Source organism: Brassica rapa, chromosome A03, assembly GCF_000309985.2.
Source record: "Brassica rapa cultivar Chiifu-401-42 chromosome A03, CAAS_Brap_v3.01, whole genome shotgun sequence".
Classification (NCBI taxonomy): Eukaryota; Viridiplantae; Streptophyta; class Magnoliopsida; order Brassicales; family Brassicaceae; genus Brassica; species Brassica rapa.
In genome coordinates this window covers 8077340-8097650 of record NC_024797.2, presented here as the reverse complement: position 1 = coordinate 8097650, position 20311 = coordinate 8077340, and the positions used below count along the sequence as shown (strand labels likewise).

The window sequence follows — 20311 nt, the reverse complement described above, 5'->3', positions numbered from 1 at the left end:
CTCCAGGAGGTCACTCCCGACGCGTTTTTTCGTGTCTCGGCGCGTCAAAACGCGAGTGACTTGAGCTGGTCGCTCTGGCTGGTCGCTCTGGCTGGGAGTGACTTGAGCTAGTCGCTCTGGCTGGTCGCTCTGGCTGGGAGCGACCTCGGTAGGTCGCTCTGAGAGGTCACTCTGCGATGCTCGACCAGGATGGATATGCCTCTAGTAAATTGATCATAAATCCTTCATTACATCTCCAAATGACTTGAAACCACTTCCATTAGAAAGCTAACTCAATTTTATGTGTCTCCACAAAATCTTAGCAACAGGAGATTTCTCTAAAGGCTCCATCCATGCTCATCTTTCACCTCCTTTTGGATCACAATGCTCCCAAACATCTCAAATCACTCCATGGCACACTCCAACACCTAATAAGGACAATGAATGCAAAATGCAACCTAGACATGGCTAAATCCTAATCTATATGATGAAAATGCTCATGGATGAATGGATAAAACAATGTAAATATGCAAGATATCATTCTTCCTTGCTAGAATGGCATTTCGGACAAGTCTGTCTATCCTTTTGACAGTTACCGGTGCAGTTGATGATATGGAGTTATGAAGCCTGTTATTCCTGCTCAACCAAAGGGTGTATATTGTTGCTTGGCCGACCAAGAGACGGAGAGTAGGAGAACATACACTGTATCGTTTGAACTGATTTCAATTTGTTTCTTTTTTCAAATAAAAACTCCTTATATTTCTCACACTACTTAGTTATCACACTATTTTTGAAACTGTTACTCTTCATGTGGAGAGGTTTGACACACGATGCCATTGTTAAAAATTCATCTTTTCATGCATTCTAGGTACTCTCTCTTTTTTCGCTTAACAATATCCTAGGTACTTTCCTCAATTTTTTTTTTTCTGATGGCTTCATTAGTACCTGTGAAAGAATGAAAAAATTCAGTTTCTAACCTCACAGATCGATGGTTTCTGATGATACTGTTCAAGAGAACTTCTTTTAGATGATTAAGAAAGAAACACATTTTTTTTGGTCAGGGCTTTATGCAAAGTTGGCAGATGAAAATTTAAATACAGGTTAGTGAGACTAAATACTCTGAAACTCTTCAATACTCAACTCTAGATTTGCATCATGTTGACTTTCATGAATCTTTATCTCCTCTAACCTACTTTTAATAATTAGTTTTTAAGTAATATGTTTGATCAATATAACTTTTGAAATAGACTAAATTTATTTTCAATTTGCCAGGAAATGTTTATTGGATACGGTGGTGATAATTTGAGGAAGAAAAGCAAGAAGCTTACCTTAAAGCAGATTTACAAGGCTTCTAATAAACGTGAGAAGCACTTCAAGCAACAAAAAAATAAGAAAATGTGGTCTTTATTAAAAAAAAAATGGTGATAACTAAGGTAAAAATGGGGTTTAAGAAACATTGGTGGAAACGAGGATTCATGTTTACGATCTCTAAGATCAAACCAAACTTCAGGTAAGTTTTCTTATTTTTAAATATGTTTATTGTTCTTATATAATGTTACTAATTTTTTTAGATACTCATAAACAAAACTTCAAAAATAAATAATACCATTGAAAATGAAAAGAAAAAAAGATTAATAAAAACAAAAAAATACTCCCTCCGTTTTTTTATATAAGTCGTTTTAGAGGAATTTTTATGTTCCAAATTATATGACGTTTTCGGTTTTCTATGTAAAATTTATTAACACTTAATGTTATATGACCAATGATTATATATCTTCTAATTTATTATTGGTTGATTTGTGGTTAAGTAAATAATTAATGATGTTTTGTTTAGAAAATATAAAAAATTAATGATTTCTTAATCTACGTGCATAATTCTAAAACGACTTATATTAAAAAACAGAGGGAGTATAAAAGACTATAGGAAATGATAGAATCTAAAAGAACAATCAATAAAAATGTCTTCTATCTAGAGTCTCTCCCACAAAGCCGCCGTCAAACCCTAATTCCATCAACAACAAGCTCCTTCTCTCGGTGGCCGCTAGAGTCTCGTCTCCGCTCACCGCGGGTCTCCTGTCCGTTTTAAGCGTGCCGCCTCAACCCTTCGCCTCCTCCTCTCGTCTCTCCTCCTTGTTCGTGTGTCTGGGTTAGATGGGTCTCTCCGTCGAAACAAACTGAAACCAAAGGCGTCTTTGGTCTCTCTGAAGCATGAACGAGGTCTGATTAGTCGAGGTAAGCTTCGGGAGGCATGGATCTACCTTTAGTCACCGATTGCGCTTGGATCTGGGTCAGATCCAAGATCTGAGTCTCGCTGGAATGCACGACGTGTCGCTGCCGTCACCGCTTCTGCCTCATCGTGTCTCACACCAGTCGGTCTCCTCTTCTGTGTAGTTCCAAGGTTGTTGTAGAGCTTCTCCTCTCTTTATCGAGTGAAAGGTAGATGTGAGGCGCTCCACCAAGAACCTATTTTCTTAGTTCAAAAGACTACAACCGTGGCGCTCGTTGGTAATCGATTGGCTTCTCCTTCTTGCTCTTGACGCCGTTTTACTTGGGTTTTGAGGACATCCCGCTGTGAAGGCATCTCCCGCATTAAGGCGGAGCTCTCTCTTGCCGATTTGAGTCGCTTGTTTTCGAGGAGTCATGACTCCTCCTGCGCTCCATTTCCCTTGTTCCATAGCTCTGACAGTTGGTTTAGTGTGCCCTCTGAGTCTTTGCCGCATCTCATGTGTCGTGTGGCCGGTTGGGGAGCCAATTTGTACCGCCTACGCTTGACCAGTAACCCAAGTTTCCATTGTCAGCAGCATCGATTTGGATTAGTAATTTTATCTACTGTCAAGAAAGCTTGGGTTTGTTTGGTTGACGTCCTCCTCCAGTAGTGTTCCGGGGTGGGAGCCAGACACCTCCGTTGAAACTGATTGGAGCCACTTCGATGGTTGCTCGACTGAACTCTCCTTCAAGCTTTTCTCTTGCTTCTTCAGGATTGCTCCAGTTATAGCAAGAAGGGCTTTGGACAGAGAGTCTCATTCTGTTGTCTCTTGTTCTATTATGTCATATTAACTTCAAGCTTTCTATTGATAGAAGCTTGGACTTAATAATCTAGGTTCTTAAGGGTTTTTAAAAACTTTTTGAGGCTCCTTAGAATCAAATGGCTGTCTCAGTAGACCGTGGTTTCAGATTTATTTTGTAACTGAAACTTCATTACTAGTAATGACATTTACAATTTAGCAAAAATAAAGACTATAGGAATAGGAAACTTTTGTTCAAAAAAAAGAAAAAGGAATAGGAAACTTCAATTATCTACAAAAAGTAATGTAAATATTTTAGTTGTATTAGTCTAAGAGAGATGTTTTCCCTGAATTTTCATAGTATCTAATAATATTGGCCGTCTTGAAAAAAAAATCAATATTTTATACTTATTTTGATTTTATTTTGAACATGCCGCACGCACGGGAGATAATACTAGTAGATAATAAATCCTAAACCAATGGTTGGATTAAGGAATCATCTCCCAAAATTTCTGGAATAAAAGTTGAACACATAAAGAAAAAAGTCCAAAAAATAGATAATAAATCCTAAACCAATGGTTGGATTAAGGAATCATCTCCCAAAATTTCTGGAATAAAAGTTGAACACATAACGAAAAAAGTCCAAAAAAAGAATGGTATTCCTAGGAAACAAAAGGCAAAAGCCTCAATATGATTTGATGGAACTCTATACGTGAGGAGAAACATAGATCCCACCATATGGCTGATATGCCCGAAGAATGTGACACACATCTGGTCTTTAAAAGACGCCCTCACGGCAATTTCCAATAAACCAAACACAAGGTATAAGACAGAGGGGCCTATGACATTGAAAAACAGGACGACATCAAAGCCGCCCCTTGTATAGAAAATCTGAAAAGTTAGCAAAGTGAATGCTGTGATGATCAAAATATGCATCACTACTGAGTAGACTACTCCCGAAGTCATCCTGCAGTTTACATGAAATCAAGACATGTATTAAAATCAAATAGCTTTTAAATAAGAGATAAACAAAAGACACTCACCTGAGAATAAATCTTAGTGAACGTTTCCACATATCTTGTCTCTTTACAAGAAAGTCATCCATCTACAAAACAAATTAGAGGTAAAACATCAAATTAATGACTATCTTAGTTAAACCGTAAAAATCAAAAGAAACCCAAATTAACCCTAAAACCCAAAAGATAAAAGCTTATCAACTAACTCACCGGCAGGAGTATAGGGACAGCAACAGACATAGCAACAAAAGAACTGACGGCAGTGACTTAGAGACGGTAGTGCAAGCCCCTGTTCTGAAGTTTGATGGAAAACTAGGCATCATAACCTACGTATTTATATATAAATAAATATTAAAAAGTGAAAAGAAAACAAATAGGAAAAGGAGTTGTCGACCGACATACGAGGACTTTTAAATTTCGTACTAAATTTTATAATTTTTTATAATTCTTCAAATTTTATTTACCACAATGAATCAATGATTAGGGAAAAGTACAGTTTCCCTTTATCAGAATTACGTTTTATAATTAGAGTATTGTAATCATAGTTTTGCAAGTATTTACCCTCTCTTCAAACAGATTTGTTTGGCAGCTCTACCCTCTGATCAATTTTCTCTCGGCATTCCTAAGCTGCTTATACTTTGAATTACTGGATGATAGATTTACCGGAAGCTTGTGCGCCAAGTAACAGAGGTGATGCATAAGAGACGGTTGTTGTGGTTTTCAGAGTTGAGTTCCAGCCACTGAATTGGTAGATGTAGTTTCGTGAGTCGTGACCAGACCGGTGATGGTATCCCACCAGACTCCAATTGAATTAGTCAGTTTGGCTGCCACCGCTGGAATCAAACTCGTTCTTGAACTGCCTAATGCCTTCTATATGGTTCGGACGGCAAGCAACAAGACTTACTATACTTATCATGACAACAGACTCATTGGACTGGATACGTTTGTACTTTGTAGGCTCTTGGTGTCTTTTTTATTTCCACAAACTAGCATTGATTTTTGTTTCAAAGCTAGAATATGAAACCGGAATGTATATATATTATATAATGTGTTTGACCACAACACTGAAGATTATTGGGGGAAAGTGTATCTGAAATCAGAACTAATGCTAATGCAATTATTCGTAATCCTGCTGTAAATTACAGGGATATTTATTATGAAAAAACCTTTGAGCTATTAGGGATAAATGTCCCACATCGGATATTGGAAGGGATCCTTAACAATATATAAGATGATGGGCCACTCCACTTAGCACCAATTGGTTTTATGTTGGAAGTCTATCTAGCTTAACATGGTATCAGAGCTCGATCCACACAGTCCAATCTGATCCATTATCGATCCAGTCCAAAGTTGGCCCATCGATCCTTGCCCGAACATTCCGAGATTGACGCTCAAAGAGCCATCATCTCGAGGAGGCGTATTAGGGATAAATGTCCCACATCGGATATTGGAAGGGATCCTTAACAATATATAAGATGGATGAGCCACTCCACTTAGCACCAATTAGTTTTATGTTGGAAGCCCATCTAGCTTAACATGAGCAAATACTGGTAGCCTCAATAAGAAGCCAGCAAAGGAAATTGATTCAGTAGCCCTTAAAGAGTTCAAAACACACTATTTCTCCTTCAAGGTGGATAGATATCAAAGCCAAGTTAACGCAAACATAATGTGCTTATTCAGCGGCTTCAAGTGCAGAAGCTCCAGAGATAATTTCGATAAGCTCTGTGGTAATAGAGGCTTGACGAGTACTTTTGTAAGTGAGGGTGAGAGGGTCAAGCATTTTTCCTGCGTTTCTGCTTGAGCTGTCCATGGCAGACATCATACCTCCCATCTCACTACATGCATTCTCCAGCACCGCATTGAACATTACCTAAAACAAAGTTTAAGAAAACCTTATATGTTTAAACACCGTTCATGGTTACTTACACAAGAGAACTGGAACTCGGCAAGATTCTCTTGAATTATGAGTAGAAAACCAAAAATGAGTTGAAAAAGTTGATGTTTGGATAATTGGATGGTTCATTTTAGGTATTAATCATGGAGCTAGTAAATATGTAACAGGTTGATAGTGTCAAACACATTTGCAATGAACTTGGAGCTAGTGTGTTGACAAGAATCATTCTTTTAACTTGAAGGGTTAAATTGGAACTTCAATGCCGCCATTGAGGCTTGCCGTCAATGGAATCACCTTGTTCATCATCGCAGCTTCAAGATTCAGTTTTACACTCTAAGGACGATTACCTGAAAGAAGTCAATATAAGATGATAAGTATCATGTATATAGTATAGATATCATTAGATACTATTCTCTGTATATTCCCTGGAATATCTCACCTGTACGTTGTATATAATATCGTATCAATACAATGATCAGTTCAAGGGAAACAATATTACCCCTGAACCTTTTACGCAAATTCCCAACTCTTTTCTTCTCCTTCTTTCGTCTTCTTCTTCTCTAAATCTCTTTTTCTGTACTTCAATGGCCGCCCCTGCTGCTGTTGCTCCTCTTGATCGTGTGTATGGTGTCACAAACATCAAGACACATGTTCTGTTTCTCCTAGATCTCGATGATGGGAATTATGATGCTTGGCGTGAGTTATTCATGACCCATTGCCAAAGCTTTGATGTCGCAGGCCATGCACTCTGCTCACGAACAACGATGATGAAGAAGCTTGGACAAAACGTGATGGCGTTGTTAAGCTTTGGATCTACGGAACCCTCTCCAAAGATCTCTTTCGCAGCACATTTAAAACTGGTGGGACTGCTCGCGAGATCTGAATTCGTCTTGAACCTTCTTCCGTGAAAACAAAGAAGCTCGGGCCGTTCAACTCGATCACAAGCTCCGTACGCAAGAGATAGGTGATCTCACCATTCATGCCTATTGCCAAGAGCTCAAATCAATTGCTGATCTCATGACCAATGTCAATGCTCCGGTCTCCGAAAGAACATTGGTTACCTATAGAATCTCGAATTGTATAAACTCAATAATAAGAATAACTCTCTTATTAATCTCTTGAGGAAAACTCACTCAAAAACCTCAAGCTCTCACACAATCACAAAACTCATCAGTTATGCAACACACTTGCATCTCCTTATATATATCTCAAATTTCCTAAACTCATTAGGTATAACATATTTGGATATTTTCCTAATCCTTTAAACCATAACTCGGTAGGATTAGAAGTTAACTTATTTCTCAAGTTTCCTTTTTTCTTCAAGCTTAATCCAACATTCTCCCCCTTAAGCTTGAACTCCATTTTCGATAAATGTTCAACTCCTCTCGTATCTTTGAACTTCAATCTTTCAAGTGCACTCGACAAGATGTCTGCTCTCTTCTCTCTCCCGAGTATATGCCGATGTAACTCTCCATGCCATATAGCCAGTTTCGTAGCTTCCGTCCATGTTATCAATGCAGCTTCGCATGATGATAATTCAACAGTTTCTTGTTTGCTTGTACACCATGTATTCGGACCTTCACTAAGGTAAATGATATGTCCTGCTATTGTGCTCCTGCCATCACCCGGGTCAATATTATGACTACTACCACTATCTCCAACAATTGGTATCTCCAACAATCGACCGCAGTGACAAAGATCATGCAAAATTTTGTAGAAGATCATAGTAGTTCCAGTAGACTTCTTTAGCTCTATATGTATCCATACATGCATCAAAGATCTCCCTGTGATGTAATCTAAAATGTAATTCTGATGCAATCTCAGCCTTCTGCTATAAAATTTCGTACCATATAAATCTTCATTGATAGTCAACAAAAACAATCCTAATAATCCACGTTCATTACTTGACTGAGAGCTTGCCAAAACCCACATTATACAAACATAAACTGCTTGCCATTTCCCAACTCTGTTCTTCCATCGGTGCCAAACATGAGGTGTGTTTTCGTTTCGCTGCAGTTCTAAGGCAAAACTACCACGGTTCTGTCCTATTATGCTTTCAACAGTTTCTGAGCCAATCTCGTGTAATATGAATGCCATCTCTGAACTAGTCTTCAAACTCATAGATGAACGCATCTCATGAAGCCTTTTGATCTCCGGTTCATTACGTCTGATCAGACGTCTCGAACTGTGATGCGCCCATAAACAGATTTCTGCTGCTGCTTCAAATCTCATAGTACTAACAGCCGCGTAAACTAATATCTCCCTGAACAGCTTGGTGATTCCAGGATCAAAATATCGTCTCCTACTAGTACAAACTCCAATCAAATTCTTGCTCATGAACTTGAATTTCCAGGCCCTACGATACTTCCTATGTTTCTCTGTACTCATTATTCTTAGAAGAACTTGCTCACGCAGCCTTTTGCAAATGTTTGCATCATTAGAAATTTTTATTTTCTCATGCCACACCTCTAGTTCATTGGCATGTAGATACAATTTATCAGCCAGAGGGTAAGTTTCATGAGTAAAGACTCCATTAAGCAAGGATGTAGTAACACTTGTTTCTTTGCATCCATAGCTACCGTATATGTCTGAAACTTGCAGTACCTTGACCTTTAATATTTCTTCTACGTTTGGACCTTGATTAATAAAGCTCTCCATCTGCTTTTTATACTTCCAGTCATAGAGTTCGAATCCACATGGTTCCCACATACGATCAGCCATTAGTGTATGTCCGCCCACCAAGTGTTTGATCTTATTCCCAAGAGACAAACTCATGTTTTCTTTTGCATCACTTTCGTTTTGAGCTTCTTTAAAACCCAACACTTTCTCAGTAAGATCAAATCTATTTGCATAATCTTCAAGAAAAAGACTAATCACTTCTTGATCACAGAGCCATGAAGATGGCTCAAGTGCTTTAGGGAACTGAGTTGAATCTTGAAAGTTCTTAATTAGGTCTCTCAATTCTGAAGGCTTCACTTGATTCCTCTCAATCTTCCCCCACTCTTCCGGAGACAGAGTGAATGATTTATTACCAAATTTTATGTTCCTTAAAGTCTTGTTCATTAGTATATCTGCTCGTTGAAAATTTTTCCTTTTGCGAAAACCAGACACTACCATAGTTGGGATTCGGATATCAAACTCAAGACTCGACCACTCGTACTCATTGTAGTACATCACCGCTGCTCTGTTGCAGACATCAAAATTCAAAGTTAAGAACCCATCATTGTCTTGCTCTCTTGTCTTCTTGTATAGATTCCGTATACGATAAACATCTTCTCTATCTCCTGCTTCACCATACAGGCTCATGAGTTCCATAGGATCATTCAGTTCCTCTGTCCCAAGAAGCATCTCTCTCGCTTCTCTCTTAGAACCAACTCTTAGATAAGCCTTTGCCATGGTGAGGCTATCAACCTTAACGTTGTTCTCCTTCATCTCTCTCAGTATCTCATCTACCTTAACTCTGTTTCCAACAGAGATATAGAGCGACATCATGGAGCTAAACGGTGAAGGTTTCAAGAGTAAACCTAACTCTCTCATCTTCTTGAAAACATCTTCTGTTCTATCAATATCTTTCTTCCCTGACTCTGCGTACTTCAATATCAACACAGTGTACATAGACTTGTTTCTAAGATTCTCCGGAACCTTCTCCAAGAACTTCTCTACTTCTTCAAAAACTAACACGTTCTTGATCAGATGAAAGTCAGTTGTGTAGTCTTCAGGTACCAAACTGCATATCTTATGTTCAGTCATCCATTGTGATACATCTAGGGCTTGTGGATATTGCTTGGAGTCGCGGAGCTTCTCACAGATTCCTCTCACTTTTCTGTGTCTCCTTAAGCACTTTGTAAGCACCAGCTCAGGGTTGATTTCCACCCACGTATATTCCAACTTCGTTTTACCTTCCTTCGTTGTCACCGGCTGGATCATATTCAAGGTCGGTTCATCACTCACAATCACCTCTGATTTTTTGGTCACTTCTTCTTTTGTTTTCTCACTCTCGAGGGACCCTCGATCCATCATCGCGATGATTCTATCGATGCATCCCATCATCTCGTTCATGCGCTCTTCAAAGGATCCTAACCTACGCTCTGATACCAAATATAACAAACTCTCTTATTAATCTCTTGAGGAAAACTCACTCAAAAACCTCAAGCTCTCACACAATCACAAAACTCATCAGTTATGCAACACACTTGCATCTCCTTATATATATCTCAAATTTCCTAAACTCATTAGGTATAACATATTTGGATATTTTCCTAATCCTTTAAACCATAACTCGGTAGGATTAGAAGTTAACTTATTTCTCAAGTTTCCTTTTTTCTTCAAGCTTAATCCAACATTACCTATCTGCTCAACGGACTCTACGCGAAGTACGACAACATAATCAACGTCATCATGCATAGTCAACCTTTACCGACGTTTGATCAAGCGCGTTCCATGCTCCTCTTGGAGGAGGAGCGACTAGGAAAAGGCAAAAAGACCTGGCTTAACAAAGATGAGTCTTCTTCTTCTGCTAAGGTTCTCAACGTCACCCCAAGCCAACCAGAACAGAAATCAAACAACTCAAACTTTCAGCAACGCAACTTTCAAAACAGAGAAAACAGTGCCCGTAACCGCGGTAGAGGTCGCTCCACCAACAATCAACAACGACAGTTCTTCAATCAATGGAGCGCACCATACTGGCAAACAGGATATCCAATGTGGCCACAACAACAGTTCAATCCATTGATGCAGCTACCCCAGCAGTCGCACCCACAGCAGGGACTACTCGGCCCGCGTCCTCAACAACAGCTCCTAGTACAAGGACCACACAACAATGCCGTTAATCAGCAAATACCCACCACAGATTTCGCCTCAGCCTTCAACACGATGACCCTAGTCGACCCCACAGACGGCCAGTGGTATATGGATTCAGGCGCAACTGCTCACCTCACAAATGCGGCAGGTAATCTTCAAGTTTCATGTTTAGTGGACCCAAGTTTCTTCTCACAAGATATAGAAGTAGATGCTAAATTTTTTCTAGTCATATTTTCTTTCACATGTAGTAGGACTAGTGCAGTGTGTTGAAACTTTAATAAAATGACAATTTTTTGAACTTTTTTTGGGTTGTAAGGCCTAAGAAATACGCCCTCAACAATACAACATTTATATTAAATACTAAATCAATGGTTGGATTAAGGACTGTTCCAATTAATTCTGGAATAAAAGTGGAACACCAAACTAAAAAAAAAGTCCAAAAGAAGAGTGGCAAAATATAACTGTTGGAACCCTCTGCCCGAGGAGCAACATAGATCCCACCAGATGGCTGACATGCTCGAAGAAAGTGACACACACCTGGTCTTTAAAAGACGCTCTCACAAAAAATTCCACTAAACCAAAGAAAAGGTATAAGACAAAGAGGCCAATTGCATCAAGAAACAGGACGAGGATCAAAGCCCTTTTTATAGAAAATCCGAAAAGTTAGCAAAGTGTATGCCGTGATGAACAAAACATGCATCACTATTGTGTAGACTACTCCCGAAGTCATCCTGCAGTTTACACAAAATTGAGACGTATTAAAACCAAGCCAAACTTGCTTCTTAAGTTACAAAAAAAAGACACTCACCTGAGGATAAATTTTAGTGCACGTCTCTCTAAGAGAAAGTCATCCATCTACAAAAAAAAAAAATAATAATAGAGGGTAAAACATCAAATTACAAGTCATCTTTTTCCATCAATCTACTTTTGAACCATAATACTACTACTAACAAACAAAATGAGCCTTACCTTAACGCTCAAAAATCGAAAGAAGCCTAGCAGCAGTCATAGCAGTCATAGAAACGCATATAGATTAATTTAAATTTAAAATTTAAAATTAAATCTAATTTAAATTTAAATTTTAGTTTTAATGTAAATTTTAATTATATAAGAAAAACATATATTAACGAAGCCTAAACTAGGTTTTCTTTACCAAACATGGAGCAACCAGACCAAAAGAAGAACAGAAACTACTACAAGGGATCTTTTCCTCACGATCTAACCTCCGAGCCTGAGAAATCTGTTGCGAGGTTCCGTTGCGTGTCAAAGCTCTGGTCATCAATAAGCACCGATCCATATTTCATCAACTTGTTCGAAACTCGGTCCCCTCGGCAAACTATTCTACTTTGCGTCAGAAAATATGACAGTCTGTTTGTTTCCTCGATTCCGCAGCATAAGCACATGCATACTCTTCATCAGAGTTCGAGCAAGTCTTTCTCATCTTCTCAGCCTATTAGTTGTTATAATATGAAGTTCCCAGAAACTAATGGTTTATATCCTACAGAATCTGTCCACGGCTTGATCTGTTTCCAGGAATCAGGAAAGCCCGTAGTTTGGAACCCTAGTAAGAAAGAGTTTGTAACCTTACCCAAGCCAAGAAAGAGCTGGAACGATATAACAGTTTTCTTAGGATATGATCCAGCCCAAGGTAAACACAAAGTAATGTGCCTTCCTTGTAACAGAAGTACTGATGTGTGTCGAATCTTAACATTGGGATCAGCTCAAGAATCTGATAGAGTTTAGATATCTCTAACTCCCTGTCATGCAGCTTCTTCTTGAACTTCTTCAATGATTATGCCTTGATTAGGGGTAACTTCCTCATCGTCTAGATCATCTCCACTATCATCATCCCCTGCATCTGGCGCTCCACCACCATTGTTAATGACACAAGCACTGGTATCGTGTGTGAGCATTCCACAAGCTTTGCAAAAACCCTTGAGCCTCTCGTACTGAAACCTCAGCAAAGTGTTCACTCCAATTGCGAATTGAAAGTTTCTCTGGAAGCGCAAAGGGTGATTGATGTTTCAATTCAATCGAACCTTTACAAACTCCAATCTTCCTCCCATTTCCTCATTGTACTCCATTTGGATGTACTGCCCCATGATCCGAGCAATATAGAGTATAACCTCCCGGTTCATAAACTGCAATGGAATGCCTCGGATCTCCATATCCATTAGAGGAGTCCACCTTTGGAGAACCAGCATTCTCTCCGGATACGCCCATGGCCCGCGTCGTAGCACCGTCTCCATTGCTTCCTCTGAAGGAAACACAAACTGAAAGCGCCGACCCTCTGTAATTCTGCCTCGAACGATACCTTCTAGACCCCAATTACGAGGCATAGTCGCAACAATTTCCCAAAACTTTTTCCTTCTAGGCATGACTAGTCTCCCAACAATGATGAAACGGTTCTCCTCCGCAGCCTGACGGACCATTTCCGCTGGCATTGTCACTGGAGCATCGGTAACCCCAACTTCTTAAACTTCATACTTTTGTAGAGGTTATAAATAATAATATATATTTATTTTAACATTGTGGTAGATGATTGAAAACTATTAGTTTTGGTTATAATTAATTATTAAATTTAAAAATTTTATACTACTATTTAAAAGTTACACATAGCTAGTGATATTTTTAATTAATAATGCAAATATTAATAAATAATTTATAAGATAATTATGTCTACATGTGCGAACAAATACCTAGTTAGTTTTAATATTTTATTATTTTAGATCAACTCCAAAAAGAAACTCTATTTTGAAGTTTTCAAAACTCTATATTTGAAGTTTAAAGTTGTTCTTCTTCAAAAACAAAACTTCAAACTCAAATTCAAAACTATTTATATTTTATAATATGGTCCTTATATTTGTCATAACTAATTTGAATTCATAAAACTTTTGTAAATAATTAGCGCATATATAAACATATTACAACAATATTAATTAATAAAATAGTCTATTGAAATATAAAATTTAAATAAAAATAACTTAATTAATATTAAACTTCAAACAAAATACCTTATTCCATAAAATGGTTTTGTAATGCATATATGATCTATTAGTACATTTCGAAGTCAAAATAGCTCTCCTCATTTTTACTTTGTAGATTACGAGCTAAACTTGTTCAAATTGGATGATATTGATACTTGTAAATACATTAGATCGGAACAAGAAAATAAAAGAGAAACATAAAATTTGCTAAAAGACTAATTTATTTTCGATGATATTAATACTCGTGAATATATTCGATATGAATAAGAAAAAATGGTACGAAGAAGACATCAGAAACAACAATAACAACCATCTTCTTTTTTTTATACGCTGATTTATTATGACATTACAATTATGAGAAATATTACATAGATGATTTAACAACCGGAAATACTACCTGTCTTATGAGGATCTACGTCTAACTGCATCACCTGAGTCGTCCTATGAAGATCCACGCCTGACTGGATTTACTTGCACAATGTTGAAGATCCCTTGTAAGTCTTTCTTCCGTAGTCTGCAGTAATAAATCGCTCTTTTCGGAACTTGAAACCTGGATTTTCTGTATTCTGCAATAAATTGCATAGTCTGGGATTCGAACCCTAGACATAGGTGTAGAAGCCTTTAAACCTTAACCATTAGGCTACAGTGCTTCCACATAACAATCATCTTCAGTTACACAAAAAACTTTGGACAATATTTGAAAATTTTGAAGGTTCAGATCAAACTTACCTAACTATAAATGTTGTTGTAAAATTTAAATTTGTGTAATAGTTATGGCTTCATGTAATTTTTTTTAAATCTTTTTTGTTAAGTTTTTTTGTATATTATTGTTGTTTAAATCTAATTTAAAATATTTTAAGTTTTATTTTAAAGTTTTATTTAATTTTATGTGTAAAGTTTAAATTTTGTAAACAATGTTTTAAATATTTATGAGATATAATTTTTGAAGGATTAAAACAATAAAAGAGAAAATATTTATGAATCATAAAGGTGTTGTGTATTGTAGGGACCAAAATGCAAATAAAAATGTGAAACTTCAAATTTGAAGTTTTGAGGAGTGAAACTCTATATTTGAAGTTTCACTACTCAAAACTTCAAATTTAAAGTTTTGAAGTTTCTTTTTGTAGAGCAAAAAATTTTATATTTGAAGTTATAGAGTGTATTTTGGAGATGCTTTTAGTCCTCAAACGAGTCGTATCCCTCAACTTTTCCTTTTATCTATCTATATTATTATTTGCGAAGTAAATTTTTGCAACGGAGCTCTCACGTTAAAAATTAGAGCGGTTAATATCATTTATACCCTTAATGAATAATTATATAAATTAGTCGAAATATAAAAACGAATTTCAAATCTATCTGATTAAAAAAATGATTAAAATTAATAATAAATCGTTTATACCCTTAATGAATAAATTATATAAATAGTCAAAAATAAAAACGAATTTAAAATATATCTGATTAAATAAGTGATTAAAATTAATAATAATAAAAATTATCTAAAATATAAATAATTAAAAACGAATTTCTATTAATACTATTATATTTATATATTATATTAGATAATTGACTATAAATAAATATAATAAAATTTTCAAAAATAAAAACATGTTTTAAAACATAAGATAATTGTTAGATATATTATGTTGTTATCTAAAAATAATATTTTATTAAAAAATATTTTAAAACATAAGATAATTCTTAGTTATATTCTGTTGTTATCTGAAATTAATATTTTATTATAAAATTTATAGTTAAATATAAAATAATTTAGAATTAAATGCTAATCAAACAAATAAATATTTTTTCTAAAATATATGTGAATATCTTTAAAATTTAACACAACAATAAGCATATATATATTTTGATAAAAAGTAATGAATATATATTAATAATATTTTATTTATATGTTATATCTGATAATTGACTATAAGTAAATATAATAAAATTCTCAAAAATAAAATATATTTTTAAAACATAAGATAATTCTTAAATTTGTTGTGTTTTTATTTGAAATAATATTTTTATTATAAAATATGAAATATAAAGTTTAATGTTTGATTTATATTTTTAAAAATATAATTAATAATTTATTATGTTGGTTTTGATTTAATATTTATAAAAAATATCTATAAAAACACTATGCCCGCATGTGCGGGCAGAACACCTAGTTTAGTATTATTTTTTATCTCTACATTAAAATTTAAAATCAAAAGAAATCTTAAGAGGATAACAACAGCAGCATTGCAGATAGGAACGCATATAGATTAGTTTTAGTTTTGATTTTTATTTTAATGTTAATTTTAATTATATAAGAAAAACATAGATCAACGCAGCCTAAACTTAGGGTTTTGTACCAAACATGGAGCAACAAGATCAAAAGAAGAAGAGAAACGACTACAAAGGATGCTTTCCTATCGATCTAACCTCAGAGATACTTTTGAGGCTACCTGAGAAATCTGTCGCGAGGTTCCGTTGCGTGTCAAAGCTTTGGTCATCAATAAGCACCGATCCATATTTCATCAACTTGTTCGAAACTCGGTCCCCACGGCAAACTATTCTACTTTGCGTCAGAAAATATGACAGTCTGTTTGTTTCCTCGATTCCGCAGCATAAGCACATGCATACTCTTCATCAGAGTTCTAACAAGTCTTTCTCATCTTCTCAGCCTATTAGTTGTTATAATATGAAGTTCCCAGAAACTAATGATTTATATCCTACCGAATCTGTCCACGGCTTGATCTGTTTCCAGGAATCAGGAAAGCCCGTAGTTTGGGACCCTAGCAAGAAAGAGTTTGTAACCTTACCCAAGCCAAGAAAGAGCTGGAATGATATAACAGTTTTCTTAGGATATGATCCAACCCAAGGTAAACACAAAGTAATGTGCCTTCCTTGTAACAGAAGTACTGATGTGTGTCGAATCTTAACATTGGGATCAGCTCAAGAATCATGGAGAACGGTCAAAACTAACCAAAACCATCGTTCTTCCATTATTACTATTGGGCGATGTATCAAGGGGGTTATATACTATCTAGCCTATATTTTTCACAGTCGTCTCCAGGTTATAATGAGTTTCGATATCAAATCTGAAAAATTCGATACGATACCATTACCAGCGGAAGATATAGATAGACCTTTTCTGATAACTTATGTGGGACGGTTAGCTTTTGTTGATGACAAAAATCCTAGAAGAATGTTGATTTTGGAGGATGCAGAGAGACGCAAGTGGTCAAGCCAAAACTTCCTTGCATGTTTACGTCACCGTGATGTGATTACTTCAGAATATTTGCATTTAGGAGGTTCCACCCATGCTGGTGAGCTTGTTTATCTAGCTCCCTATTTTAAAAAAAAATCATATATTCTATTTTGTGATCCCGTGAGAAACAGCTTTAGAAGATTTGAATTTAAAGGAATCGCAGAAGACGAATCTTGGCTCAATGCAGATCAAGATGAACCACTTTTCTCTCCTCGGAGCCGTCTCCATATTTTTCCAAATCATACTGAGAGTCAAATTTCTTTGTAACAATTTGTTGCTTTTTTTTTTGGCTGGCTTTGTTTCTTTTTAAATTTATGTTATGCTTTTTCATATAATTTTCTCATTCTTTGCTTCAATTCTATGCGGTTCATTTCCAATTAATATTGCGGGTACTATCTAATTCAAAAGTAATAGAGGAATTGCATATATGGAATATGCTACGCCGAGAAGAGAACGGTGGTTGGTGAGGAGGAATTAAAAATGAGAGCACTACTACAGGTACTATCCATATTTTTCCAAATCATACTGAGTTTTGACCAGATGGTCCAGACCGTGATGTTATCGTACCAGACTGCAAGGACTTCGATATGGTTACCAGTGCAAGCAGCAAGACCAACTACAAAAGCTTGAAGCAGATACACAACATAGTAAGATTACCGCATCTTATTGTTAGATTTTCACCGCATGTCATTTAAGTCTTGCCGGTTTGGTCGTGGCGTTTACAATGTTGTCTGAAGACTCTTGGGATCTTGAGACTCTCATATGTTTAGCACGACGACAGATGCATTGGATTGGAGAGGTTTGTAGCCCTTCGTGTCTGTCTTTAGAATTGGTTTTGTTACAAAGCTATTAGGAAACCAGAGTATTTATATAAGTTATTTGAACAAAACAACACTGACGATTCTTGGGAAAGAGTATCTGAATCCAGAACAAAATGTGGATGCAATTATTCATAATCCTGCTGGAAATTACAGGGATATTTATTATGAAAAAAAATCTTTGAGCAAAGACTGGTGGCCTCAACAAGAAGCCAGCAAAGGAAATTGATTCAGTGGCCCTTAAAGAGTTCAAAACACAGTGTCTCCTCCACGGTGGATGAATAATATATCAAAAGCCAAGTTAACGCAAACATGGATGTGCTTATTTAGCGGCTTCAAGTGCAGAAGCTCCAGAGATAATCTCGATAAGCTCTGTTGTGATAGAAGCTTGACGAGTCCTGTTGTAAGTGAGGGTGAGACGGTCAAGCATTTCTCCTGCGTTTCTGCTTGAGCTGTCCATAGCAGACATCCTAGCTCCCATCTCACTACATGCATTCTCCAGCACCGCATTGAACATTACCTAAAAACAAAAGTTTATGGAAACCACCCATATTAATCCTTATATGTTTAAACACCATAACTCAAGTTTATATGTTATTGGTTACTTACACAAGAGAACTGGAACTCGGCCAGATTCTGCAGAATTTCTCCCTTTGTTTCCCCACCTTCAATCTCGTATGAGTCGAGCTCACCGAGTTTTCCTCCAACTTCAGACTCCTTCTCAATAATCTATCAACGTAGAAACACAAATAAGAAAATAATAAGTTTATAGTAAAAGCAGAATGTGAAACTAAGCACTGATTGTAGTCCTGAGACATTTGTCACTCTTGACTTACCTCAGGTGACAAAACGGTGGCCACAGTCGGTAGAAATGCGACAACGGAATGGAACTTGTTGTAAACAATGCGCAAAGCATCGAACTCAACGTTCTTCAGGATGTCATCAGCTAAAACTGAGACCTGATGCATCATGTAAACATAAGAAACATTAAAGTAAAGAGGACATAGCTCGAGGCTGAAGGAACTGAGGAGAGCAAGTAATGCTCCTAACTATCAATAACTATGACCAACCTGAGCATAATTGAGTGGATTCTTGTTCAGCTCTGTAACAGTAAGGGAGATGTCGTTCTTTGAGTCACGGAACATTATAGCCTTTGCTTTCTCCCCAACAATAACAAACTTCACGTCCTTTTCAGGACCTGCAAGGAAACAAGAATTAAATCAGGTATGATAATTCAGAAATCAAAACCATTAAACCATCGAATAGTGCTTTCGAAACATACCAGCATTTAACTTGTACAGAGCCCTGCTCACTTTAACAACAGTGGAGTTAATTCCACCACAGAGACCCTTGTCAGAAGAGAGAGTAACCACCACACTCTTCTTCACATCAATGCCTGTTTTTTTCCCATCAAGTAAACGCTAGGAATCAGAAACAGATCCAAAAAGAACAATATACATATAGCAAGAGTTGGATATCTAAGAGGAGAGTCAAGAGTATAAGACTGTTCGTCATCATCAACACTAGTATAAATTGAATAATATAAACTACTCGGAGCATACTGGGATTATCTCCAAGAAGAGCAGTAAAAGGCTGCCAAAGTCCACGGGAGTTCTCAGCTCGTCCTTGAACAGCTCTTAGCTTAGAAGCAGCAACCATCTTCATAGCCTTTGTGATCTTTTGGATGTTCTTCACACTCTTCATGCGGTTACGCACTGCAGAGAGTACACAATAATTAAAACGATACATGGATATTAGAAGTAGAACATAACACACTCGTAACTAGTACACAACTTACCAACTTGAGTAGAGATAGAACGAACTCCAAGAGGTCCTTCCTCCCTACAAAACAAATGCAGGTTAGTCCTCCTCCTCCTCATCATTACCATGAGTACACAACACCACCCAGCACTTTGAATCAATATGGGTAATCAAACCCCAAAAAGCAAACATTTTTTTTGTTGCGGGTGGAGGCAGAATGTAACTGACAAGTTTAGAAAACATACAGAATTATCATTATCAAAACATTTTCTCCGACAAGGGAAACTGAATTCATATTACGACAGGAACACGAGATTCAAAAGATATGAGCTTTGCTCACACATATCTCATTTGGCACAAAGTGAATAATTCAAATTATTTCTCGTAAATTGGAAAACTCACCCTAACGAGCAAACATCAAAGAGTCAAATCAAACGAAGCAATAATCGGATTCTAAAGAGTATCAATTGAAGAACAGCGAAACGTTGGGGCTTATACGAGAGGATAAAGAAGGAAAGGAGGGAAGAGAGATCTCACTGGTCAGAAGAGAGAGGAGATCGGATGGGAGCAATTGGGCGAGCGGCGATTGAAGGGAGGAGACGCCTCCCTTCGCGACGGAATACAGCCATTGCCATTGATCGAAGACTAAAGCTAGCTCCGGCGAATTTCTCAGATCGGGGTCGTCCTCCTTCTCGAGATAAAATGACTGCTATGGCGAAATCAAGGGCTTTGTTTTACAGAACAACAACATACTCACTTTCGATACGTCGTCGTATTCACTACCAAAGTTTCTCCTGA

At 36.8% G+C, this 20311-nt stretch overlaps 4 protein-coding genes, 1 long non-coding RNA gene and 1 pseudogene across 5 annotated transcripts; 4 read left to right on the top strand and 2 right to left on the bottom strand.

Annotated features, from left to right (window-relative positions):
* The first annotated feature begins 330 nt into the window (after positions 1-330).
* Positions 331-1553, top strand: LOC117132935. Its single transcript, XR_004456697.1, has 2 exons — positions 331-1079; positions 1252-1553. It is a non-coding gene; the product is annotated as an uncharacterized LOC117132935 (long non-coding RNA).
* An 8704-nt stretch (positions 1554-10257) lies between these two features.
* LOC117132934 (putative F-box protein At1g47765) lies at positions 10258-12494 on the top strand. The gene has a single exon (XM_033288512.1). It carries the CDS (start codon positions 11853-11855, stop codon positions 12435-12437), a length of 585 nt encoding a protein of 194 aa, XP_033144403.1. The 5' UTR covers positions 10258-11852; the 3' UTR covers positions 12438-12494.
* LOC103857690 lies at positions 10293-10964 on the top strand. The gene has a single exon (XM_009134913.1). The coding sequence runs from the start codon at positions 10293-10295 to the stop codon at positions 10962-10964; it is 672 nt and encodes a 223-aa protein (XP_009133161.1).
* On the bottom strand, positions 12446-13189 carry LOC103857454 (annotated as a pseudogene).
* A 2514-nt stretch (positions 13190-15703) lies between these two features.
* Positions 15704-18042, top strand: LOC103857451 (putative F-box protein At1g47790). Its single transcript, XM_009134637.3, has one exon. The coding sequence runs from the start codon at positions 16041-16043 to the stop codon at positions 17199-17201; it is 1161 nt and encodes a 386-aa protein (XP_009132885.2). The 5' UTR covers positions 15704-16040; the 3' UTR covers positions 17202-18042.
* On the bottom strand, positions 17839-20277 carry LOC103857450 (ATP synthase subunit gamma, mitochondrial). The gene is made up of 8 exons (XM_009134636.3): positions 20051-20277; positions 19551-19594; positions 19315-19467; positions 19035-19148; positions 18823-18950; positions 18589-18711; positions 18362-18481; positions 17839-18272 (listed from the first exon to the last, which is right to left on the bottom strand). Exons 1-8 carry the CDS (start codon positions 20146-20148, stop codon positions 18075-18077), a joined length of 978 nt encoding a protein of 325 aa, XP_009132884.2. The 5' UTR covers positions 20149-20277; the 3' UTR covers positions 17839-18074.
* Positions 20278-20311: the final 34 nt, after the last annotated feature.